The sequence below is a fragment of the Lotus japonicus genome, chromosome 3, assembly GCF_012489685.1.
Source record: "Lotus japonicus ecotype B-129 chromosome 3, LjGifu_v1.2".
Classification (NCBI taxonomy): Eukaryota; Viridiplantae; Streptophyta; class Magnoliopsida; order Fabales; family Fabaceae; genus Lotus; species Lotus japonicus.
Genome location: NC_080043.1, coordinates 76,849,653 through 76,874,881, shown reverse-complemented (window position 1 = coordinate 76,874,881; position 25,229 = coordinate 76,849,653). Strand labels below are relative to the sequence as shown.

The 25,229-nt window shown below is 36.1% G+C and overlaps 4 protein-coding genes and 2 long non-coding RNA genes across 8 annotated transcripts; 3 read left to right on the top strand and 3 right to left on the bottom strand.

The window, feature by feature from the left end:
* Positions 1 to 857: 857 nt before the first annotated feature.
* Positions 858 to 1,793, bottom strand: LOC130744756 (dehydration-responsive element-binding protein 2D-like). Its single transcript, XM_057596915.1, has one exon. The coding sequence runs from the start codon at positions 1,791 to 1,793 to the stop codon at positions 858 to 860; it is 936 nt and encodes a 311-aa protein (XP_057452898.1).
* A 3,814-nt stretch (positions 1,794 to 5,607) lies between these two features.
* On the bottom strand, positions 5,608 to 7,034 carry LOC130744755 (uncharacterized). Its single transcript, XM_057596914.1, has 3 exons — positions 7,003 to 7,034; positions 6,364 to 6,907; positions 5,608 to 5,670 (listed from the first exon to the last, which is right to left on the bottom strand). Exons 1-3 carry the CDS (start codon positions 7,032 to 7,034, stop codon positions 5,608 to 5,610), a joined length of 639 nt encoding a protein of 212 aa, XP_057452897.1.
* A 991-nt stretch (positions 7,035 to 8,025) lies between these two features.
* Positions 8,026 to 9,691, top strand: LOC130746023 (pentatricopeptide repeat-containing protein At4g26680, mitochondrial-like). Its single transcript, XM_057598522.1, has one exon. The coding sequence runs from the start codon at positions 8,078 to 8,080 to the stop codon at positions 9,557 to 9,559; it is 1,482 nt and encodes a 493-aa protein (XP_057454505.1). The 5' UTR covers positions 8,026 to 8,077; the 3' UTR covers positions 9,560 to 9,691.
* Positions 9,692 to 9,743: 52 nt separating this feature from the next.
* Positions 9,744 to 14,689, bottom strand: LOC130746021 (glucose-6-phosphate 1-dehydrogenase, chloroplastic-like). 3 transcript variants are annotated; one of them, XM_057598520.1, is made up of 10 exons: positions 14,302 to 14,689; positions 13,380 to 13,564; positions 13,155 to 13,249; positions 12,718 to 12,832; positions 12,022 to 12,227; positions 11,804 to 11,953; positions 11,588 to 11,708; positions 11,231 to 11,460; positions 10,934 to 11,134; positions 9,744 to 10,217 (listed from the first exon to the last, which is right to left on the bottom strand). In XM_057598520.1, exons 1-10 carry the CDS (start codon positions 14,480 to 14,482, stop codon positions 9,968 to 9,970), a joined length of 1,734 nt encoding a protein of 577 aa, XP_057454503.1. In that variant the 5' UTR covers positions 14,483 to 14,689; the 3' UTR covers positions 9,744 to 9,967. The 3 variants fall into 3 exon arrangements, with proteins under 3 accessions (XP_057454503.1, XP_057454502.1, XP_057454504.1); XM_057598519.1 differs by having other exon boundaries at positions 13,380 to 13,570; positions 14,302 to 14,671; XM_057598521.1 differs by lacking the exon at positions 14,302 to 14,689 and adding an exon at positions 14,105 to 14,166 and having other exon boundaries at positions 13,380 to 13,570.
* A 5,337-nt stretch (positions 14,690 to 20,026) lies between these two features.
* Positions 20,027 to 21,151, top strand: LOC130746024 (uncharacterized). Its single transcript, XR_009021993.1, has 3 exons — positions 20,027 to 20,178; positions 20,276 to 20,400; positions 20,845 to 21,151. It is a non-coding gene; the product is annotated as an uncharacterized LOC130746024 (long non-coding RNA).
* A 2,003-nt stretch (positions 21,152 to 23,154) lies between these two features.
* LOC130742681 (uncharacterized) lies at positions 23,155 to 23,916 on the top strand. Its single transcript, XR_009021242.1, has 2 exons — positions 23,155 to 23,189; positions 23,419 to 23,916. It is a non-coding gene; the product is annotated as an uncharacterized LOC130742681 (long non-coding RNA).
* Positions 23,917 to 25,229: the final 1,313 nt, after the last annotated feature.

The following is a 25,229-nucleotide window of genomic DNA, read 5'->3' as shown; positions in this document are numbered from 1 at the left end:
GTCTGTTACACTTGGTTGGGTTTGACACTTGACTCGTTTGTGGATAGCAAGTCCCATTTTTTGCAGCACACAAATGGTTTTTCGAACTCTAGACAGAGGGCAGGTGCTTGGGTTGTTTGGTGCTATACAATTTGGTTAATTTGGCTTCATCGGAACGAAGCAACCTTTTCGGAGATCAAGTTGATGTGGAGTCCGTAGTTGTCATGATACAGCGCCGTTCCTTTAGCTGGTTATCAGTGCTTGTGAAAGAGTTTTGCAACTCTTTTTTCGAATGGGTCAATGACCCAGGAGAATGTCTCAGACAATTATAAACCATGGATAGTTGGGTACCTCTGTGTAGGAAATGTTTGGGGGATCCTTTTAATCCCTTGTTGGGGTCTTTTCTTTCTTTCCTTGCCTATTGTTGTTTTATTTTCCTGTACAGTTTGGCACCTCTGGTGCATTATTAATGAAATTTAGCCTTTCCAAAAAAAAAATATACCTAATTAAAAACTAACTTTAGGGTTTGGTGACTGGTCTCCACGTTGGATATTATTCCCTCAAACTATCAATACTCAATAGATCCAAATTTTACCCCCACGTGTGGAGAGCCTAAAATAAAAGAGTTCATCTTGCAACTTACATCATTAATTTCAAGTCCTTGGCATAATTAAACCCAAACACTTTTTTCTCCATTGCCAAGTTCTCTTCTGTATGTACAAGCTATATACTAAAAGCTCTTCCATCACAACATGCATGGAAGCAACCCACTTAACTAGCTTAACCTTCCCATTATTCATAAAGATGCTCATAAAAAAAACAGCAACTCCATCCATGATTATACATCAGTATTCAGTACAATACAACTCCTTTCAATTTCACTTCCCACCATAATATGGAGAACCATAACCGTTACACGGCGAGGCACAACCGTTATACGGCGAGGCGTAACCGCTATACGGCGAGGCGTAACCACTATAAGGGGAGCTACAGTCACTGAAAGTTGGTGGCACATGCACAGAAGAAGAGACCTTAAACCTCTTGCTCCTTGAACCTTCACTCACACAAGCATCATCATATTCAGGGCTTTCAACCCAACCCATGAGTTGCTCCAAGAACCCTTGATCACCAACCACAGTACCAATATCTGACCCGTCTGAGTCCAACCCGGGTTGCCCGAAGCCGACCCATTCAGAGCTGCACTCAGAAACACTAGAGGAGTGGTGGTGAGGATGATGATCCTCTACAGAGGGAACAATAATGCTAGGCTGCACTGATTTCTCTATGTGTTTCATGTCCCCTGCAGGGGTTTGGAACTGGTAGCTTCTGTTCCTGTTGAATATGCTAGCAAAGGTGAAGTGATCACTCACCCTGCTCTTTGATGAGCACTTGTTGTTGTGATCACTAGCTCTGGCCATGATGCTCTGAAGATTCTTGCTCAGCTTCGCTTTCAACGAAGCGAAGCTGAGTCCATTTCTGATTCCTTCAGAATCATGCCCACCAGGTGTTTGTCCCGAGGACCCTGTGGGTAATTGGTTCACGGACGACACGAAGTTGGTTCGCGCATTTTCCCCTCGCAGGGCGCGAGCCGCTTCGTCGTACGCCCTTGCTGCTTCCTCTGGTGTATCGTAGGTTCCGAGCCAGAGGCGGACGTGTTGGGAGGAGTCTTTGATCTCGGCTACCCACCTTCCTGATGGCCTCTGCCTCACCCCGATGAATCTCTTGATTGTGGACTTGTTTGATTTGGTTATGTTGTTTGTTGCAGTGGTGGTTGTAGCAGCAGAAGCATATTTGGTAGCTTCAGATCCTGCCATAACTAGCTATGGACAAAAACCTTAGAGAAGAGTATGAGACTATGTATGAGGTATGAGATTTAGCTTTAATTAGCTAAACTTTTTTGGATTTGTTTGTGCTGAGTGTTATTTGGATAGAGAATTGGTACTGATCTTGTAGTTTATATATATGTGTGAAGTTTTGGAAGTATGTGTGATGAATGAACTCAGGTATATTACTATATAGTATATACCCACCTCAATTATTAATTTGTACGCTTCTTCATCAAGTTCTAATTTTTAATGCTTGTTGATGTACTTGCTAGTTGCTTTGCTCTCCCTGCAACTTGGATGGGTTTGTTTGGCTTGTGAAAATTCCAACAGTTAGTACAGTACAAAAATATCACCCTGATTGAGGTTTATGTACAGTTTGTAATTTTATGGCTTGTTGGAGATTATAAGGTTAAAGAATGTAACTAAGTCAACATTTCCTCTTTAGGATTGGTAGGATCATTAAGGTTATCAATTTGCTAAACTCCAAGTTGAAGCGTGTTAATCACTACTAGCCACAAAATCATCCAAGCTCAAATTTATTTTCAAGTATGCCTGCAATCTGCATGCGGAAACAGACATATCAGCCAAGTAATGCTGCCTTTGTAATTTTTGTATTTGTAATCTTGCATGACTGTATGATTTACCTTCATCTGAATTTAGTTGACCATGCATACTTTAACATTTTACTTTTCCTATCTAGTTTAGATAAAGATACACCTGAACATGCACGGTTGAGTTACGTGGATGCTAATTTAGCCTACTAATTGTTAATTAAGTATTGAGTATTGAAGAGTAACTTTAAATTGGACTTTTTTAACACCTATCCCCCATGTTTTTTCACCTCCTTTCATGCCAAGTTTTTACACCCACCTTTTCAATCACCACCCACTCGCAGTATAGGAAAAATATAGAGTTGAAATTGGAATAGAAGAAAAGTATGAAAAATGATTGTTAGCGATATAATTTGGCGACATACATCAGACATACCAACAAATGACAGTTTAAGCCGCCAATAATGTGTATGTTAGATATATGTGACTGCCAAATTTTGTATGTGTAAGTGCTAAAAAATAATTAGGTGCAAATGTCCAAATGAATATCTATCAAACAATTTCGCAAAAACTTGGATGCCCTAAATAGTTACTATAGCTAGAGCCTGTCAGGAAAGTAAGGGCAGCTAGCTTGGAAGTCGCTAAGTTGCAATTGAGGTCATACCTAATTTCTCTTGCATTCTATTTTCACTCATTTTCTTTTCATATCCCTCTCTTCTTTTTTTCCTCTATAAAGCACACATTTTGTGGCAGTATGAAATTGTCACAAAACAGATTGTAGCAAGTGGCTCATACTATTGAGTGGTACCTCTAATGTATAAAATCAGACAAAATAAGTGCCGTCAAAGTTTGTCAGGTTACTAATGAAGAACGGGTTCGTAACGTTAAATCAGAAACAAAAACAAAATTTAAAAAGAATAATGATTCATAGACATAGGAATAGTAGAAACACCCCAAACACCCCTTTTTCCTGCGGATTTGGCCAAATAATACACTGAACTAACCACCTAAATACACATGACTAACCATAAAGCATATAACCGTGTAAACTCAGTTGAAATTCCTAAATTCAATTTTACACGGTTCTGTGCTTTATGGTTAGTCATGTGTATTTAGGTGGTTAGTTCAGTGTATTATTTGGCCAAATCCCTAATTTAGGAATTTCAACTTTACACGGTTCTGTGCTTTATGGTTAGTCATGTGTATTTAGGTGGTTAGTTCAGTGTATTATTTGGCCAAATCCCTAATTTAGGAATTTCAACTTTACACGGTTATGTGCTTTATGGTTAGTCATGTGTATTTAGGTGGTTAGTTCAGTGTATTATTTAGCCAAATCCGCAGGAAAAATGGGTGTTTGGGGTGTTTCTACTATTCCTATGTCTATCAATCATTATTCATTTAAAAATCCATTGAGAAAAAGGTTAGTTTATAGCTTTTAGTGACGTATTGGAATTTAGCAGTTATTGATAGAATGATTTATGGGCTCCACTTCTTTGTACCTATGTCCTTTCTGTTGTTTCCATTTACCCTCAATGCTTTCACCGCTAATTTTATATGACATGATTAAGGAATATTAATTTGTTCAATTTGAGTTTATAAGGTGAAATTAAGATGGCTATTTTGTCCTATTGTCCAAGACGTGGTCCATTTGAAGTAGGACTAATCACCTAATTAAATGCGGCCATGAGATGCCACTAGTTTCGTTCTTGTAAACTTGGGGAGGAAGAGATTTGTCCTGTAATATGCATGGTGGATAATTGTGGATAATTATCAATGTGTATAGAATTACACCTGGCAAGTTTGAGTTTGTGAAGTTGCCACTGAACATGATAATTAGGTGTGACAATTTGCAGCAAATTATGAGTTGATTATGTTAAGTGCATGATTAGTAAATTATAACCGTTAGTGGAGGGAATCCTATGAGTTCAAGGGGTTTGAACTTTTGTGGAACTACTTTTTTATGGCTAATGCAACATGCTCCCCAAAAGGTTAACTCATTCAATAGTTCCAAATTCTTGTCCAGTTTCCAGTGTAAGGTAGCAAAACTATAATGTTCTTCTTAGTCGATGAAATCAACAAATGTGTGTGCTCATCATTCTGATAGGAAAGTAGTATAATGATAAAGTTGACTTGGATCCAGATTATTGAATTGAGTGTGAGTTATACTTTTTTATAAAGGAGGGTGAACTATACTGATATAGCAGGCTAAGCTCAAGTTTTCATGCAGGTACTGAATTGAGTGTGACTCAGTCTCTAGGTGGCCGAGTAGACATTGGGCGAGCGAGATGTTTCTTCGTGTGTTATTCAATTTGCCCTTATGAGGAATTCTTCTATGTATGTCTTTTGGTTGACTGAGATGTCCTCAGACGAAGTGGCTTAAAAGCTGACCGAAACTATTTCAAAGATGCTAGTTATTGTCATTTATTTTATTCATATTGACTATTTTTATAGTATTTTTATTTACGACATCATATATACTAAATATAGGCTGTACTTAAAAATTAAATAGATGTAGCATCAAACTCTCCTCCTAGAGACCTTTCTCGAGGGAAAGGTAAAGCACACGAGTCTTCTAAGATGAAGACTTAGCTCTACGAATCCCAATATGAGTGTTTTATCAGTGGTTCACCACAATTATAACCATATGAAAAGCATTCTAGTTTTAATACGGATACTCACCGAAGTTTTTGAAGCTATGATCTCGATGATGAGATGTATAGATGGAAGTGGCCTTAAACTTGATGCTCGAGACCTTCTAGTGGTTCGCCCAACCGACAACGGTTAAGATAATTATTTGATTCAATTAATATATACAATAAATAAGTGCTCGATAATGATTATGATTAACTTATACCTTAGAGTACTCTATAACTTAACTATGGTGGCAGGTTGCAACCCGATCAGGTGGCTTCAAGGGCCATTACAACTGTAATCACTAAGAAATATCAGGAAGGATATGTTGTTATAACATAAAATTTGGATAAAGAAGAGAACTGAGGAAAGCTATGTAAGTATAATAAACATTAAATGAATTACTAATTAACATGTTAATATTAATTTTAACAATAAAATTTATTTGTGCATGTTAGTATTAATTTAACAATAAAGTTTATTTGTGTTATTGTGTAGTACAAGTAAATGAGTCAACCCTCAATAGAAGTTTACTCTCTTGCTAGTTTGAAACTCTAGATTGACGAGGGAAGCGTAAGGGATGAATTTACGACACATGTGATATGACCGCACATTACAAATTAGGAGTCAATTCCGTGACGCGAGAGCTTCTCATTTGGTGTGTCAGTATCCACAAATGAAGCCTGCCATTAATGAGATTTTCACAAAATCCAGGAACAAAATCAAGTGCTCCAACATATGGATCAACAACCACCCTTGGAGCAGAGCTTGCGTAGTTAAAGGCAAAACAACATGGGAGTACAATGAGGAGGAGTAGTAAAAAGGTAGGGAAAAAAAGGCATTATCAACAATCCAAGCCGTCAGTAGTTACATGCTCTATTCCAAGGACACTTCTTTGATGGGAGAGACTAACTTCACCTATTACTCTTTAAAAAAAAAACTCCACCTATTACACCAATTTTGATGTTTGTAGGGGCCAAATTCAATTCATCCTATTTTACAAGTACTTAAAAATATATTTAACCATTTTAGTGTCAATGTAGAATGTTGTCCCTCCTTCCGGCGTTTACATTGGAAATTATAAATCAGTAGAAGAAAATGTACACTATTGGCTCGGTAAGTCATTGGAAAATATACTTAAACCGTTGAGAAAAATGTATTTTCAAGTTTAATGAATCCTACTTTATCAAGTAGCTAAACGGTATTACTTTTAATTCACGATTCAAATAAACAACCCTTGGTTTCAAGGTCAATGAACTTTAATCTAAAAGTCATAAGAAAAGTTATGTTCACTTCTCAACTCTAAGTAAGTGCTAACGTCTATGGTTGCCAACGGGTTTCCAAGCAAAATGTCTCGAATTGATTGGTTTTGGTACATGTGGGCTTTCTTGTAATTGCTGCATTTGAGCATCCAATTGAACCTGATTTTGCTGCGGGGATAATTGCTGCAATGAAGCATCCAATTGTGGAACTTGATTTTGTTGAGGAATCAAGTCAGTGTCATCAATGGTTAGGTCATGGATGCTTGCTCTTTTTCTCCCTTTTGATGTACCATTCAGGCGAAGATAAAACTTTTGAGCATGACTAGCAATTTGAGTTGGAGCATCCAATTGTGGAACTTGATTTTGTTGAGGAACCAAGTCAGTGTCATCAATGGTTAGGTCATGAATGCTTGCTCTTTTTCTCCCTTTTGGTGTACCATTCAGGCGAAGATAAAACTTTTGAGCATGACTAGCAATTTGAGTTGGAGCATCCAATTGTGGAACTTGATTTTGTTGAGGAACCAAGTCAGTGTCATCAATGGTTAGGTCATGGATGCTTGCTCTTTTTCTCCCTTTTGGAGTTTTTGTTTTGACAAAATCACTTGAGATTTGTTTCCATTGTCCTTTGCCACGTTTCTGAATACCCTTAGGAAGCTTCCTATAAAATAAAAATAGGATGTTAAATTTTAAATATAGTTTTTAACACATCTAAATGAGTACTATTTGAAGAATAACACCAAATCACATCTTTACAATATAATCTTAAGAGCAAAACTATTTGACATGAAACTTTCCTATATAGGTTCAATTAAATCAAAATCTCAAAACCCTCCCCAAAAAGAAATAAAAAAAGAATATGTGATTTCAATCTCAATTAATGTTTAATTATACTCTTAAGTCTCAACTATTAATTTCATAATCAACGGTCACAAACTCACACTTTAATCTCTAAAATTGTACAATAGAGTTCAGAGTGAAAATAAATTCATGAACCCTAAACCTTTATAAAATTATGAACTAAACTAGTATGAAAGCATGAAGAGCAAAATTCCATATTACACTTTCTTTTTCTTTCTTTAGCTTTTCATTCTTAACTTCTTAAAAAAAAATTGGTAAATGAACTCTTGAAAAAGAACGCATGCAGAGCCACACACGATGATATAATAACAATAAGAACAAGAGAGAAAACTCGACGAAATCATAAAATTGTAGAATATACAAGGTTTATATTTTCTTCCCATAAAAACTAGATGAATCAAAGTAGCAGAGTGTTGGTAACAAGAGATATGAAGGAAAGATAAAGAAATTATACATACATGTTGCAATTAAAACGCTGAGTCTTGAGTGTTCTTTGCCGATTATACACGTTATGAGACAATTTTTCTGGTTTCTGTTGAGTTGAATGTGGTTTTCTTTCTCTATGTAATTTAATTTATAGACTTAAAATAATATTTTTCACGTTTTATCTTGTTCTATTTAAATTTTGAAGTAGTTGTTATGGTTTTTTTAATTAAAAAAGGGGCTAAAAGTACTTGAACAACTTAATTTGTCTAACAACTTTTATGTTTCTGTTATTATCATGTTGAGAAAAGACGAGTGAGTCTTATCATAATTTTAATTTTCTACTAATTTTAATATTATCTTTCCGGTATCTAGAACAGAATGAGACTTATCATATTGCTCAAACCATAATAGTCAAAACTGAATTAGTTTTAGAAAACTGAAAGCCCTATGGTCTAGCCCACATAAGCCTAAGGCCCAATAGTCTGTTGTTCTTCTTGTTGTGTGCAAGCTGCAATGCAATGCAATACCTTCATCCTGATTCACGATGAGAAGAAACATTCGATTCTCAGGCACAGATCTCGATTTCGTGAATATCGCTCACAGTCACCTGATTCACTCTCAATGGGAAAATCTTCATCCTCTATCAACCTCTCTCACACCCTTCAGAGTCAAACACATTCTCCTCAAACTCAAAAACGACGACGTTCTCTCCCTCGAGTTCTTCAACTGGGTTCACAACTGCAACCCTTCTTCTCACACGCTTCAAACCCATTCCATTCTCCTCCACACGCTCGCCAACAATCGCAAATTCAAAACCGCGCATTCAATTCTCCGCAGAATCATTAATGTTAATGTTGCTTCATCTTCCAACACCCTATTTGATGCATTGCTCTGTTCCTACCGTCTCTGCGATTCTTCGCCGCTTGTTTTCGATGCAGTTTTCAAGACGTATGCTAACTTGAACAAGCTCAGGGATGCTACTCACACGTTTCTTCGGATGAAGGAGTATGGGTTTCTCCCCACTCTGGAGTCCTGCAATGCGTTTCTCAGTTCACTGCTTCAGCTTCGTAGAGCTGAGGTTGCTTTAGCGTTCTACCGCGAGATGCGGCGCGATTGCATTTCTCCCAATGTTTACACACTCAACATGGTTATCTGTGCTTATTGTAAATCAGGGGACCTGCCAAGAGCTCTTGAGACGTTGGAGAAGATGAAGGATATGGGTTTGAGTCCTACTGTTGTGTCTTTCAATGCATTGATTTCAGGGTATTGTAACAAGGGTTTGCTTGGTTTGGCCTTAAAGATGAAATCCTTGATGGGAAACTATAGGGTGAGTCCAAATGTGGTTACCTTTAACACTCTTATTAATGGGTTTTGTAAGGAGGGGAAGCTGCATGAAGCCTACAGAGTTTTCTCTGAGATGAAGGTTGCCAATGTGGCTCCCAACACTGTAACCTACAATACTTTGATAAATGGGTATAGTCAGATAGGTAACTGCGAAACGGGGATGAGGCTTTTTGAGGAGATGGGAAGAAATCAGGTTAAGCCTGATATCTTGACTTACAATGCATTGATTCTGGGACTGTGTAAGGATGGGAAGACAAAGAAAGCGGCGAATCTGGTTAAAGAACTTGATAAGGACAACTTGGTCCCCAATGCTTCTACATTTTCTGCCCTTATTACTGGGCAGTGTGTGAGGAACAACTCTGAGCGTGCTTTTCAGATATATAGAAGCATGACAAGTATTGGTTATAGTCCAAATGAGAGTACCTTCGGAATGTTGATATCTGTATTCTGCAAGAATGAAGACTTTGATGGAGCTGTGCAAGTCTTGAGGGACATGTTGGACAGATCTATGACTCCTGATTCTGGTATCTTATCTGCGCTCTACAATGGGCTTAGTAGGTGTGGAAGAAAGCGGTTGGCATTGGAGCTATGTAGTGAGATGGAAGCTAAGCGTCTGTTGCCAGAAGGTTTTGGCCAAGAAAAAATAGCCATCACCAGTCCAGAAAATGGGACAAATAATTGAACTTGTGATGTTGTTTGTCTATGTGTTCTATGTATGACTTTTTAAGCTGTCCATTACATGCTGCACTAAACTTGAGAAGCTTCACTGTAAATAATATTTCATTTAAACCAACCACAAAAGATAATTTTTTTAGCTTGAGCTGCATTAGCTCCAATTGCTTCAGTTGGCATTCATTACTGTGCAGTAGTTCTAATTCAAAATCAACTTGCCATTACTCCATATAAAGAAACTGATAAAGTATAGTACATGATAAAGTATGCTATTACTCCATATGAAACATGTATCTGATTATTCCGTATGAAACTTCTCTTCCAACCCAAAGGGAGGAAAGCACAAAACTACCCTATAACACAAGGAAAAAGAAACTGATAATCAATATTGATTATCATAAGAAAGCTCTGCCACTTATCAGTCATCATTACCAGTATCTCCCCATCGTACATTGTGCTTTGCGGCAAGGTAATGTGCTCCAATTGGTCCTCTGCTACCATGGGGATAGAGCTCTGGAGCAATCTTCTTGTCTTCTACTTCTTTAAGCAGAGGAGTGAATAGTGCCCAAGCTGCATCTAGCTCGTCACTTCTAATGAACAGCCTCCGCTCGCCTTCAATAGCATCTAAGAGTAACCTCTCATATGCATCTGGAATTTCCGTTGGATACCTTCAAGAAATTAGAGCTGCATGTTAACAATTTCATCGAAACATGATTTATATCTCTTCCAATATCATGATCATATTTTTAGCGCTTACCCAAAAAAAAAAATGATCATATTTTTAGCTTATGGATGTTTTATGATTGTTAAGCTATATTTTCACAAGCAAGAGTTCTGTCCAAGTATAATTATGAAGAAAGAAATGTCAAAGAGGATTAACAAGGGACAAGACAGTGACTTCTAAATGAAACCTTCCCAGTAATATTGCAGGGAAGTGTAAGTGTGTAACATTGTACTTTCTCGGGAACCTCCATGGAAAAAGGGGAAAATAAAACTTATGCTTCCATGCAATTAACATGATATAACTATTGCATTTAAATTTAACTTCAATTAGCAATAATATTTGAATTAAAACACAACTTAAGAAATGCTAGTAACACATTCTCTATCACACTCTTTCTAACACACTCTTACTGATTGAAATTCAGGCTGCATTCACTAAATTATAGAGGCCTCACACCAAGTATGGAGAGTCACATTCCCATTCCCATTCTGGCGGAACCCGTATGATTTTCAATGAATAAAAAATAATATGTTGGAAAGAGCATGTTCGATAGTGTTTCCATAACTCTTCTCCACACAACTTTTACAATCGAATTTAATATGTCAACTCTATGTAAAAAATACCTAGAAGATCTCATAAGAACATGGATAGAAGATCTACCTTGCTCGGTAAAGCAAATTGAGGTCACTACTGTCTAATCTCATTCCTAGACCCGGAATTTTGTTGTTGACCTTCAAATATATAGCTTCATCAGGTTGTACACGAAGCACAAGCTCATTTGTAGCCTTATCCATATCAGCTCCAAAATTTCGCTTATACAAGTTACCTGGGACATGTCTGAATTGTACTCTGATTTCTGCACTGCACATTTTTTTTATTTTTTTAATCACAATTTCATAGAATGCATAGAGAATTAAAAAGCAAAGTTAACCTAAAGAAAGAAAGAATATTCCATACCGTTTAGTATGTAGAGCCTTGCCAGCTTTCATGAGAAAAGGAACCCCGTCCCATCTAGCATTGTCAATAAAAAGAGCTGCTGCTGCAAATGTCGGAGTAAGACTACCCTTCGGAACACTTGGATCATCTGCATAACCTGGATATGATTTACCACCTTTGCTGTGGCCCTTATATTGACCGGTAACAACATTTTCAAGCTGCAGTGGTCTCATTGATCTCAGAACCTTAACCTGAGTTGAGATCATTCTCAGTAATCACTGAACATAATGATGTTGGCTGAAATCTTTCCACAAGATTATAGGAAATTTAAGAGAACTACTTGAAGCAGTAGTATAATATTATTAATAAGGTATATACCTTTTCATTTCTAATGTCCTCAGCATCCAAGCTGACAGGTGGTTCCATTGCAAACAACGCTAGTATTTGCAGAAGATGATTTTGCATTATATCGCGAATGATTCCGTAGTTATCAAAATAACTAAAGAAAAGTATAAAGACAGTCTGATTAGTTGTTTGAATTATCATTTGTATATGCAATACCATCAAGAAACATGCTATTGCATTATGACTCACCCTCCTCTGCCTTCTGTCCCAAAATCTTCAGAAAATATAAATTGTACATTGCGAATGTAAGTCCGGGACCATAGAGGCTCAAAAACAAGGTTTGAAAAGCGAAGCACAGATAGATTCTCCACGAGCTCCTTACCCAAGTAATGGTCAATCCTGCAAAAATATCAATGAGTCCAAACTTTCCTCTCTAGCTTGTCAAAATAAAACAGAACTAAATGCACCTGAATATCTGATCTTCAGTGAGGTACTGCTTCAAACATCTTGTTAGCTCGTTAGATGATTCCGAGTCACGACCAAATGGCTTTTCAACAATAACCCTTGTCCAGCCCTTTTTTGAAGAAGCTTTAAGGCTAGCACATCTCACCACATCCACAAATATGTTTGGAGGTATTGACAAATAAAACAACCTGTTTGAACGTTTTCCACCCTAGGAGAGATGTCAGATATGTCAAAATTTAGTCTAAAGATGAATGCTTAAGCATAAACCTACCATGAAAAGTTTAATCTTAGTTTGTATGATAGATTTAGTTATGGAAAATAAAAAAGTCTAAAATTCTTTTTATCGAAAATAGAACCCTTTTGCACATCACAGTTTTGATTTTCAAATCACCACCATCTGGTCTAGAGGTTTTTGTATCCTATTCTAAAGAGAGAAAAGATCTCCAAAACCCAGCATTATGTTTTAAAGGAATATTGAATTTTATGAAAGTTACTGACTCACTGGCGATTGTTACACGGTCTATTTGATGAGATTCATGTTTAGGGTTATCTAAGTGTTTTAAATTTTAAGAATCAAATAGAAAATAAGAATCGGATAAAATATCTTTCAAATTTATTTCTTTTTTCATTTTCTGATGCATGAGTAAAGGGAGCTCAGTGGAGGAGGGAAATAAAGTAAAACATCGTAGATATACTACCTCTTTCTCCTTCATCTTGCAATCCAAATCTGAAAAGCTGTCCTCAGAATTGTATAGACCAGAATGGTAAAAGCATCTTTTCAAGAACTGGTCCATTTTATCTTCGCAGTTTGCCCTGAAAGTTCAAAATATGTATAAAGATCTACAAATTGAAAGTAAATGTAGGAAAAGTAGAAGGTAAGGTTTTACATCATATTAATAACATGAAAAATGCTAAGTGATATGAATTTGTGTTAGCGATGAATAACGATATTTACTTTTCAAACCTTACTTTTTTTCCCTCTCTAACCAAGATTGTGTTACTTTGGTTAGAGACTTACAACTTTCATACAGATTTTAAATAGCACTGCTACATTAACAAGTACATCTTACTAATCCTGCATGAGCTTTCGTACAAATAATTTCATACCAAATAGTATTGCTACAATAACAATTACCTCTTATCAATTCTGCATGTTAAAGTCCTGCTAATCATGTTCCTTAATTCTTCACTGGTCATTTTGGTCCGAGCAAATCCAAACACCAGGAAGTTCTGCTCAAAGATTACAAGAATAGAGCCTCAAACGTCATAGTCACGAATATTAAAATCATTTAAGACAACTCAATTCACTAATGTTCAAGCATCACTGCAAAATGACACTGAATACTGTGACAAGTTGAACCTCTGGTAGGCAATCTTCATAAAAAAGAGCAAAAAGAGCTGGAAAAATCTTCTTTTTGGCAAGGTCTCCAGAAGCTCCAACAACAGTTATGCTAAGGTTGGATCCAGTGCATTCTGAGTCTGAGGAGAGAAATGGTCCATCAACTGGTTGGGGCTTGCTATCTTCTTTGGCCAATGAGCTTCCAGCTAAACCTACTTAAAATACGTCAATATGATATATGACTTCGTCTAAGCTTAACTTTTTTTGTGAAACTTTAACTGAACACCTTTAATTAAAAACAAATATGCACAGGTAGTCAACACTCAACAGTCATATAAACACTTATTGCAAACAAGTAAATGGGCCAGCTAAGATATGAGCTCAGTGCAATAGCAGAAAAACAAAAGAATACACTTTATCAAGAGGTACAATATGATTATTGGAATTACTGTATAGTGCATAGATTCAATCTCGAACTGAAGAGTTGAATCAGTACTGACATACTGGAATAACAACAAACCAAGAGGTTAAATGGGGGGAGAAGAGAGCAAAATGTTGCGATGCAATGGCAATAAGGAACATGGATTTTCATAACTAGAGAAATGTATCAAAACAATAAAAATTGAAGAAAATAAGACTACATTCCTACCAGGCAAATAAGAGATTAATCTTCACAATAGGGGGTCATCAAGGTGAAGACTCCATTCATTAGTACTCTTTCTATATGAGTTAATTTGGGATCTAACCTGAGATAATATGCTTAAGTAAGTCCAGTCTCATCTATTAGGACCTACACATTGATTGTTGAAAGCATATGATGTTACCTACGACCCCAAGACAGAGCCATAATTGATACTAAGTGAATTAAGACAAAATCAATTTTTACACTCATAAGCTACTCACAGAAGTTTCTCCTTAAAATTGAAGAGAATGAAGAACACACCATCATGAGAATGAGAAGAAACAGCATTTAGCGGATGCCCATTTGAGGATTTGAGCTGAAAATGGTTTCTAGGCAGGTTTCCAGGGCGAATGCAAGAAAACCACACGGGGTAAAGCTGAGGTTCATTCCTGAGTGCATAGGACGCAACAATGGTAGAAGAAGAACTCAGAACACAGGCCATGCAACTTGAGCAACAAAGTGAAAATCCAAACCCAGAAACTGGGCAGGAGTTGAGTTTATATAGTTAATCGTTGAGAAAATAAATGGATAATAATTCATGAAGGTGATGTAAGAACCAAAATTGCCCCTTGAGTGAGGGGTTAGTTTGTAAACGCATCACATAATATCTACAACGAGAGGACGAGAATTTTTCTTTCTAAAATAATCTAATTCAAATGAGATATGATTGCCATTTTTTTGCTCAAGCATGTCGTAAACTAGACATGGCAAAATAATCCATCTATTCATATTCATTTAGTCCATCCATAACAAAATCTATCAATATACATCTACATGAAAAATAATATATTGAACTTTTACGGATTTTGACGATCAAAATCCTACTAGATCACAAAAATTGATTGTCTAGAGCTGGCTTTATGGTTTACAGTCGATCTAAGGGTTTTGAGTCAATATAGGGTTTATGGATGACTTTAGAGAAATGAATTTTTTATAAGTTTTTTTATCAAAAAAAGAAGTTATAATAAATTTGTGTACAAAAACTAAGTTATTGGATGAATTGGATATCCATTCACTAAAAATTCGCTAATGAATGGAATATATGCATTTTATTCACTAATGGATGGATTAGATGAATTTATTTAAACAATTTTAGTGAATCATTAATGGATAATGGATTATTATTCATTCACTCATTACAAATTACAATTCATATACATATCCATCCATTTGTCACCCCTACTGTATGTCAATCTCCACTGTGAATAACTAAGCATGAAAAACATCCTCATTACTGAAACTACAAGATGTGCCAAGAACCCAACATTGACGCATGATCATGTAGGACAGCTCCACAACCCATTCGACACAAGCAAGAAATTCAACTCCCATCTAAGTTCAAATGAATCACACATTGACGCATGACATGTGACAGTGTGAGAATAGCATTTATTAACCTTCCCACAAAAAATTCTGAATAGAAACTAGAATCTTCCTTAAAATAAAATTAACAAATCAAGCATATGTATAAAAAAATATGGTTGTTAAATCATTTTCAAATCCACCAAAGAATTGCAATGACAAGAATATAATTTTGTTGTTGAAGCAAAGAACAAAACCAATCATGAAAAGAGACACTATTAGAAATAATCGTGAGCACGGATCTGAAATGAGCCCACACATATAGAAGAAGGACACTAGCAAAAGAGGAGACTAGGGTTCTCTGTGTGGGCAGCGCACCTGTTGCATGTTGCAGTGGGCCAAAGATTACGTGCATGTTTGATTTTCAATTTAAAAGTACTTTCACTAAACGGAGGTTCAAAACCTCTTTCACATTTGAAGCATTAAAATGTGTGATTTCAAATTTCAATGCCCTAAATGTACTTCCAAACTAAAAATCAAATACATTCATATGTCTCCTTAAATTAGTGAGTAATGCACCCTTGCAAATCAACCACAAAAAGAAATGATATTTCTGAGGTGTCCTGATATATATGTCAATTTCTAGTTTCTCACAGAAATGATATTTCTCATGTGCACTGGACCTCTATGCCTTAAAGAGTCCTATGAGTCTATGACTAAATTCACTTGTTTCAAAAGTAAGGAAACCAAATTGCAATTTGCAAATGATAATAGATGAGATATCAAAGTGCAATTAAGCCAACTTTATTATACAAATATAATGTTATAGACAAAAAAAATGATACAAAGTTAAGTTTATTTATCTTTAACTCTACCAACCTTTAAAATTAACAAACAAAACACTTCCAGAGCCTGGCGAAGGATGTAAATTATATTGTAGCTTATTTAATTGTCGTGTAATAGCCTCAAGATGCAGTTGGTTCAATATAATGGCTTCCGTCTAACGAAATTGCTAACTACAATTCACTTACAGTACAAGGCTAGCTATTTCTTTGAATTAGTCTAGGTGTTGGTTGGAATAATGGCATTCAAATGCCATTTACTTTTCTAATATGTTTTCCTTTTTGAGTCAAATCTCATTGAACAAAACCCCAAAAATTCAGCAAAGATTTTATTCTTGCACGACCTTGCATATTTAGCATCTTTATGACATTAGTTAACTTTTGATTCCAAATCAAGATTACTAGTTTATGACCCGTGCCTTGCACGGGGGAATTTAATTTTGAATGTAAGTTTAAAATTTGTTATTCAAATATTGATTAATTTTTATTGGGTAATCAGAGTGTCGTGGTTTGGTTTTGTTGTATTTCTGCACATTTGTTGTTGTTTATTTTTTATCGAAGCATAAATTTTTTTTGAGAAAATAAATAGGCAATTGTTGGCGTAGGTGTTGTTGCAAAGCAGGATGTTTTAGGGACAAATTTATGAGGCTGATATGTGAAAATAGAACAAATTATAAATTAAACTAACAACTTTCGAATAATTGTAAATGCTCGACTGTGGTGTAATTTTAATGTAGCCGGAAAAAAACGTGAGGTTAAACTTTAGAACTGTCAAAACGCCTTATTGGTAAAGGGTTAAACCTAAAAACCGACCCTAAACTTTGAGTCAGATTTGATTTTCGTCCCTTGCCGGAAAATCTTCCTATGCACGCCCTCAAACTTAGGTTTTTTTTTTGAAACTATCCTTACCGCCAATTTAGCTCCGGCCGCTGTGGCCAAGTGTCACTTTTGGCCTACGTGTACATGCCACATCATTTAATGATATGACGTGTATTTTTTTTAAAAATAAAAAAATTTATTTTAAGTCCCCAAATCTCAGAATGATAATTTCTAACCTCATAATCTTCTTCACCTTCTTCAATCTTCATCATCATTTTCCAGAGTCGTCCGCGAAGGTTAGCTCAAGTGATAACAGCTAGGGGACATAAGGGTTGGGGAGGGGAAGGTCCAGGGTTCGAATCCTGAAAGAAAAATTTGAAGGGATTTTCTAACTTACTAACAACTAATCACTAACATTTACCTATAAAAAAAACAAATCTTCACCTTAAATCTTCATCCTCATTTTTCCAGCAGCTTCATTCTTCACCATCTTCTTCTTCCCCCACCCACCACCACGCCTCCAACCTCAACACCACAGCCATCCCCCAAACCTAGAAACCCACCACCACCCCTACCCCTTCATCGAGCCCAGCCACAAGATTACCAATCTCCTTGAGTGCCCTTCTGTTCCTTACTTCTGTTGCTACTATCTTTTGTTTATTCTCAACTAAAATCAACGAACAAAGCAAAATCAGAAGAAGAAAAAAATCACACCCAAAATGACGCAGAAGAAAATTTGATCGAAGAAATCAGTACTAAAACAAAGAATCATTTGAAAATTGGGTACCCCTTTGATGAATAATGGTACAAAGTTTCATTCTTGAAGTAAATAGTCAACTGGGCAAAAAAAAAAAAAAAACCACCCCATATTTCATAATTCCCATTTTCACCGATTTCATTATGTTTCCGACTCTCACTCGCTCACTCACTCTCCTTCTGATTCTCTCACGCCACCCTCTGTTAGGGTTTCTCTCGCTCTCTCTCGCTCTCTCTCTCTCTCTCTCTCTCCCAATTGTTGTCGCCTCCTCCTCGCACCACCCGATCAGAAAACCCGCTTGCTTCTCTTGTCTTGGCTCGAGATCCGGGCCAAGAACAGCAGATTCCCTGTAATTTGTAAAAAAAAAAAAAACTGAACGTAGATTGAATTTTTATGTAAACTCCTTAACATGACATAAAATTGTAAAGTAGAAAAATTTTATTATAACAAAGTTTTCTATTAGTTTTAACATGAAAGTATTTTTCATATTGTGGGAGCTTGAAATACTATAATTTAAACATAAATGAATATTATATATAAATTAATATTTTCTAATCTTCGCGCAACATTTTTACCGCGTAATTTGAACAAAAAGTAAAAGTAGATCATAACGTTTATATTAATTTATGAATTTATTTTTGGTTTAAAAAAATTTTAATTAAGAAAACTTATTACCCCTAACCATTCAATTTGCTTGAATGTGCTACACAGGGTAGAATCTCACATGATGAAAGTAAATAACTTGACATAGTATTCTAAATTGATGATAGTTTTTGATTATTTGAAGTTGAATATGCATGCAAATGAGATATCGACAAAAATGCAGTAGCTTTCAAAGGGGAGCAGGTGGATTTGGAAGAAGTAGCTTTCATAAGATAGCTCTGCCACTTATCAGTCATCATTACTGGTATCTCCCCATCGAACACTGTGCTTTGCGGCAAGGTAATGTGCTCTAACTGGTCATCTGCTACCATAGGGATAGAGCTCTGGAGCAATCTTCTTGTCTTCAATTTCTTTAAGCAAAGGAGTGAATAGTGCCCAAGCTGCATCTAGCTCGTCACTTCTAATGAACAACCTCCGCTCGCCTTCAAAAGCTTGTATATTTAGAAAAGGAAAAGAACGCATTCATTTCATGTGGTATAGTTGAAACCATCAAATTAGCTTCATAAAGAACTTAAAATACAGAGAATCCCAAAAAAAAAACTGTATATTAATAATCTATAACTTACTAAAGCTAGAGGGATTTGGCCACTGTTCATAAGAAAAAACCCGCCAGAGCCGGGTCAAGGTCGGGTTATGGGTCGGTTTTTCCGAGACCTATGCTGGAGGCCCGATAACGGTAGCTTCCAGGTAAACAAACAGTACGGCCGATCTTCTCCTCTGCACCAAATCTTCTTGCGCCGTAAACAGACAGTAGCTTCCACTCCTCCATCTGCACATGCATAGCCTCAAGATTCTCTCTCTGAACCAAATCCTCTTCAGTTTCTTTCTTCTTTTTTCCATCACAATCAAGAAACCCAACAATCCTCTCACCAGGCTCTACTACATCACCTTCACCACCATCCTCTGCGCCCTCTTCTACCTCATCAGTCTCTGGTGACACCCTACAACCACCGCTGCCGCCGGCAGCCACTACACGCCGTCAACCTCCACCACCACTCTCGATTTCTCTCTATCAGAGCACACACCATGAGAGGATGTGCAGAGGTTCCCGCGAGCTCTGACAAGGAGTAGTGGCTGACTTCACTAAAACCCCAAGCTTAAATATAATTGGTCATGCGCACACTTCCTTAGGATCGAGTGATTTCATCAAGGACATCATGATTGAAGTTGCTACTTTGAAGTTAAGGACATCAGGATTTCATCAAGGACATCATGCGCACACTTCCTTGGAAATATTATCGGAGTGTTTTCAATCTCCCTTCAATCTACATACCAAAATTGTCATTGATGACTCTCCGGTGGTGCCACTTTGAAGTTGTTGGTAAGCTGTTTGTTGTTTTGTTTGTGTGAAATTGAATCGCGTGCTTTGTAGGATTTCAGTTTTAATTTTTAAATGCTGGTGCTTGATTGTATTTCTTCAATCCTCTAGATGGTTGAAGCATGATGCAATGTCGTATCCCCCAGATAGCAGACGAAAAACAGTTGGAGAACAATTCATTAGAGAAAATGAATAATGGAAGTAAACATGTGATGACGGTTGCTATAAAAATTAGTTCGATTTTCATTCACTGACACGTTCAAGAATGGTGAAACTGGTGCTGCCCGCAAGCTGTTCGATGAAATTCCTGAGAGGGATGTTTGGAATTGGAACTGTATGATCGCTGGATATGTGGCGGTTTGGGACCTGGAGGCTGCCATCAGATCACTTCACATGTATAGCTCTTGACATTATTTTGCCTTTCAATGCAATTTCAGGTTTGCTAAAACAAGTAAAAATTATATACGGATCAAGTTGGCAATAGCTGCAGTTTTTGTGAGTTATAAATGACGGGTTTATATTATTTTATTGCAGACAGCTTGGGTCTATGTGAAGCGCATTGCTGAATATAAACCGTTGCGGAGGCTCGCATGTGATGGTTGAGGTGGACGAGGTCGTACTGCGCACACTTGAAGAAGGTCTTGATGCTTGAATGAGAGGTAAGTTTGATAATCTCCTCTAATGTGTTACTTCTTTTTTTAATGTTGTTCTTTTATTGATTTTACTTTGTTCATGAAATATTTGATGTTGCATGTCGCAGCAAATTTTGTAAAACTATTATTCCTTGGAAATCCTAAACTAGCAATGGACATGGCTCAATATTTGTATTTATTGGTATCCTATTTCCTTGGAATGGCTAAGTTCAGTGATGTCTTTTGGGTATCCTATTTTGACATTTTGTAGTTGTTTGACGCTATAAATGTTTTTTCAAACCATTTCCATGTTTTGTCTTCTGAACCCTTTCTTTCATATCCTCCCTCATGTATTTGTTCCAGTCACATAAGATTTGTTCTAACACTGTGCCTTTTATCGATTTTGCCTGTGTGGAGCTTTTATTTTTCCTTTGAGTACAAATATTACCCTTTCCTTCTTTGATTTGCTAGGTTTTCCAGTTCTTTGTATTTGAGGTTGCAGACCAAAGCTGAAAATAAGCTTCTGAATGCTGAAGTTTTTGTACATATCATGTTTGAACCGTGAGAGTGGAGTAAAGGATAAATGCGATGTTAACAGGCTAAAGAAGACAAAGGTGGAAAGAAATCCTGATTTGAAAGGTAACTAATAAGTTTTCTTTTCTTACCTTTGGCATGGAGTTTTCTTCGAACCTTCATGTTTGAAGTTACAAATAGCTATTTCCTCGATGTGGAGATTTTTGTCCCAAGAGCTTTTTTTTCTTTTTCTGATTTCTTAACTTTGGATATTCTTCCAGTTTTTTCTATCATTTCTTTCTTAATGATTCATTTTTTTCAGGATTGGGTTCAATGGGTTACATTTCAGGTCATGGAAGTTTTCAATTTTAATATGCTTAATTTAATTATTATTTGTAATAATCTATATGGTGATTACAGGTTGGTTACACTTCAGTTCATGAAGTGATGCAAATGGGTACCTTTCTCAATGGGATCAATTCACAGTACAGGTGGAGCCAATTGCATCAGTTGTACCTTACATGATTGCAGAATTTATTTATATCTTACCCCAACATATTGTTAAAAGTAAATTTCATAATTATTATTTATTATCAGTAGTCTGTTAAAATAATGGTGCAGTTAGACACATATTCTCAGAACAAGATACGTTACAGGAATCCGATTGCAAAATTTCAGTTTTCTAAAAATAAAAAGTGATGCTGGGAAAACGATTCGCGGATCGTGTGTATCCGAAGTTGTTATTATAGCAATGGGGTTCTACTTCTTTGAGCATAGACTCATGAGCTGATTTGTCTCCTGCAGCCTGTTTCGTGGTTGAGCTTTGTTTTGCTGGTTTTAACTGGAGCAGGATTGATATTTTACTATGACAGAGAAAAGAAACGACATATTGAAGGTAGATTACTCTGGTTAGTTGAGAATTTTGTGATTATGCATGTGGAGGTGACCTGGAGTCATGTCATGGTTGTTTTTTTTTTTTGGATTCTAGGTCAGGCATGGTTTTCTTATATTATGATATGTTTATTTTGAAGGGATTCTAACATATTTGATTTTATAAAACCTTAGCAGGATGAAGTTAGGATGCAGGATATATCATGCCACATGTTTGTTTCTTAGGAGTAGTATGAAAACAAATCAGATCAATCATGAAATAGCTCCATTTCCTGTTGCATTTGATTCTGATTCTGAAGTATCATGGATATTTTCTTCATTTACTGATTAGAGTTTTATTGCTGTAGACATACATAATGCTTCGAAGGCAGTGAAGCATGGACCTTATGCGGGAAAAATTGCAATTGGGGGTCCATTTCACCTTACCAACCATCGTGGGAAGCACGTTACTGAAAAGGACTTATTGGGGAAGTGGACAGTGATGTATTTTGGATTTACTCACTGCCCAAATATCTGCTCTGATGAACTACAGAAGTTAGCAGATGCAGTTGATAAAATAAGTAAGCTTTTGTTGGTGATTTGCTTTGTGTAGCAAACTGAGTTTTATGCATTTCAGAGCAAGATATTCTCTATTTCTCATAGTTGTTAGCTGTACTCATAGTTGCATCCTTATACTAATCAGTTATATTTACTTTAGCTTTATACTCGATACATTAACGGAGTACCTATGTTTTCTCTTAAATTTTATAAATCTGTGGTTTGCAGCAAGATATCTTTTAACATTGTTGTAATTCTTTCTACCGCATAACTTGATCTAGAATGAAGACATGTCTTAGATCTCATGCTATCTTTAGGATATTTGGTTCTTCAACTATATACTTGATCTTTCCAAGGCTGATTCAGATACAAGTCTATCCTTGATATATTTCATTTTAGTGATAAAAGAGACATAATCCATAAATATATACTCCATTTGAGCGAATGTATTTTGGCACTATGCCTATCATAGCCATGAATTTTCTCTGATTTAAATAAAGTAAACTAAGAAACATCACAGAAACTGAAATTAAGAAAAAGGAGAAGAAAATCTATGGTATACATCTAGCTTATGTGCTGTGTTTTGCATCCTTCTTTAATATGCTGTGCTTTTCTTTTCATTAATTCCATTTGGGACTAGAACCTAGCATAATTACTGAGTTTTCCTTTCTTGGTCTTTTTATATAAAGCCCCTCAGGTTTGCAGCCCTTGAATCTAGGATAGTGCAGCCCTTGAATCTAGGATAGTGTTTTTAATTAGTTAAATGTTACCACTCAAGCTACCTCATTAATCAAAAAAAGCAAATGTTGTTGAATCTACCTTTGTGTTCTTCAGGTTTGCAGAGAAACTAAATGTGGCCCAATTCAATCTTGAGTGTAAGTTTCTTTCCCTTTAATATGAGGATGATTGGAGAAACTACAAACTTTTCAAGGAAAAGTGGTTGTATAGAAGGAAATTAGGAAGGTGACAATGCTGGACATGTTGCTTGGTTATATTTGCCTAAGATTCTGATTAGAATAGATGGGAATGTAAGCAATGTAGTGGATGAGGTTACTTTGGTTGTCTTCTATGTGTTACTTTTTAATGATCCGATACAGCTACCAGGTAGAACAAGTACGACTCTCTCCTACTGATCTTCTCTGTCATACGAATCTACCGCCGCCGCAAAATCTTTCATGGAGATTTCGAAGGACAACCCGCTGATATGCCCTTAGGATCTCTACCGAAATTAACCCTAACCCTGAGCTTGAATAACTGAAGTTATTGATTATGGTTGCTATAAAAAGTGGGTTAAGATGCATTATCTGCCATGTCCGGTCAAGTATTATTCCCTGCCTGATTGTTTGGTGTTGTTGCTCGAATTTTCCGAACGTGTGGGTCGTGTGGCTTCTCTAAATGGAACCATCAATTCTGTTGTTAGCATTGTAGTGGCAGTGTGCCACATTAGAATTGGTGTACTTGAGCTGATTAGTCTTTTGTTGGTCTTTTTTAGAATATTGCAACCAAGTGCATGGTGCTTATTGATTTGCTTAATTTTATAGGTGTTATCTTATATATTTCATCAAGTATGATCTTCATGCCTATACAAAGTTGATTCTGATAGTCACTGAGTTTTGCTTCTTTTTTGTACCTCTTTGTCCGGATTTAAATATTAATTAAATATATATCTAAATCTTATTGTTACAAATATTACTTAAATAAATTGTAGTTGGAGCATTGTTTTAATTTTAAATTTTAAGTTTAAAAAATAAATAATATAAATATATGAGGTACGTTGGGATCCGATAAATAATAATAAAATAATAAACCATTGTTGGATTAAATTAATCGCAATTTTTTCAACGAAATCAATGATTTAGATCCCGTGCATCGCACGGGTATAATCACTAGTAATAACAATAACTAAAATTATTGGCTGACCTTGTGGCCTATCATCAAAATTCAAAACAACCTCAGCATAAGTAAGAAACAAAGGGTATAAGTATATTACTCTCCTACCCTATAACTTCCACTTACTAATAAAAATTAAAAACCCCTTATTCCCATCTAAACTGAAAATCTACAAAATACCCTCATGAATAACTAAATCTAAATGCTATCATGAAAAAGACGCATTGCAAGAGATATGTAAACAAATTCAAGAGAATCACAAAAAAGAGTGCATATTTTGAGCAAAAGTTACAACTTTTGGCTAACCTTGTGGCCTAACTTGAGCAAGCACTGTGAGAGAAAATAAATGTGATTCTCCACACCACCGAAATTGGGGTAGAAAAAATCTGACACCATCAAAATTCTATGCTTTTGGGGTTCACCTGTTATTGTCACCTCACTCAGGTAGGGGAAATGTTTGATTCGACTTCTGAGCGGAAGCTACAACGTTTGAGTCCGAACTAGAGTTAATCACCTAATAATCCTAATTGCTAGACATAGAGTTAGGTTTGTTAGTCACTAAACACCAAACTTCATGATAACTTTCTTTCTTAATCATGTGAGACATCAATGTTTAGGATTAGAGAGTTATTGATATCCACTCATGCGAGACATCGATGACGTAGGGTTAATTGGTGTAGATGAATCATATGCTTGAACATGTTATGTATTTGAATCATTAGAATGCAAAAAGGTCAAACAATGAAATCTAATCCCAACAAATTTCTCATACATGTTGTTTCTTCGTTATTTTACTTGTTTTCATTTACTTTTACCTAACTTTGATAAGAAATATAAGCACTAATCTTAAGTAATTGATGAGGAATCCTTATTAGTTCCCCTCTCTTGATTGGAATTTGTTAATTGATTGAGAATTAAGCTCAAATGTGTTTTATGATTGACTATATTCTCAAATTATGATTTAGGGTTTATGTTCTCAAGGAAAAAGACATATTTTCATGAGACTTAGAGAATTTTTGGATCAT

What these genes read in the sequence shown, in the direction of transcription:
- LOC130744756 (XM_057596915.1), bottom strand. Translation starts at nt 1,793, where the DNA reads ATGGCAGGATCTGAAGCTACCAAATATGCTTCTGCTGCTACAACCACC.
- LOC130744755 (XM_057596914.1), bottom strand. Translation starts at nt 7,034, where the DNA reads ATGTCAAATAGTTTTGCTCTTAAGATTATATT. An exon ending in TTTGCTCTTAAGATTATATT is followed by an intron (nt 6,908 to 7,002) that starts GTAAAGATGTGA and finishes TTTATTTTATAG; the next exon opens with GAAGCTTCCTAAGGGTATTC. An exon ending in AATTACAAGAAAGCCCACAT is followed by an intron (nt 5,671 to 6,363) that starts GTACCAAAACCA and finishes CATTAATGGCAG; the next exon opens with GCTTCATTTGTGGATACTGA.
- LOC130746023 (XM_057598522.1), top strand. Translation starts at nt 8,078, where the DNA reads ATGAGAAGAAACATTCGATTCTCAGGCACAGATCTCGATTTCGTGAAT.
- LOC130746021 (XM_057598519.1), bottom strand. Translation starts at nt 14,482, where the DNA reads ATGGCCTGTGTTCTGAGTTCTTCTTCTACCATTGTTGCGTCCTATGCA. An exon ending in GCAAGATGAAGGAGAAAGAG is followed by an intron (nt 12,228 to 12,717) that starts GTAGTATATCTA and finishes CATCTCTCCTAG; the next exon opens with GGTGGAAAACGTTCAAACAG. An exon ending in AAGGCTCTACATACTAAACG is followed by an intron (nt 11,135 to 11,230) that starts GTATGGAATATT and finishes AAAAATGTGCAG; the next exon opens with TGCAGAAATCAGAGTACAAT.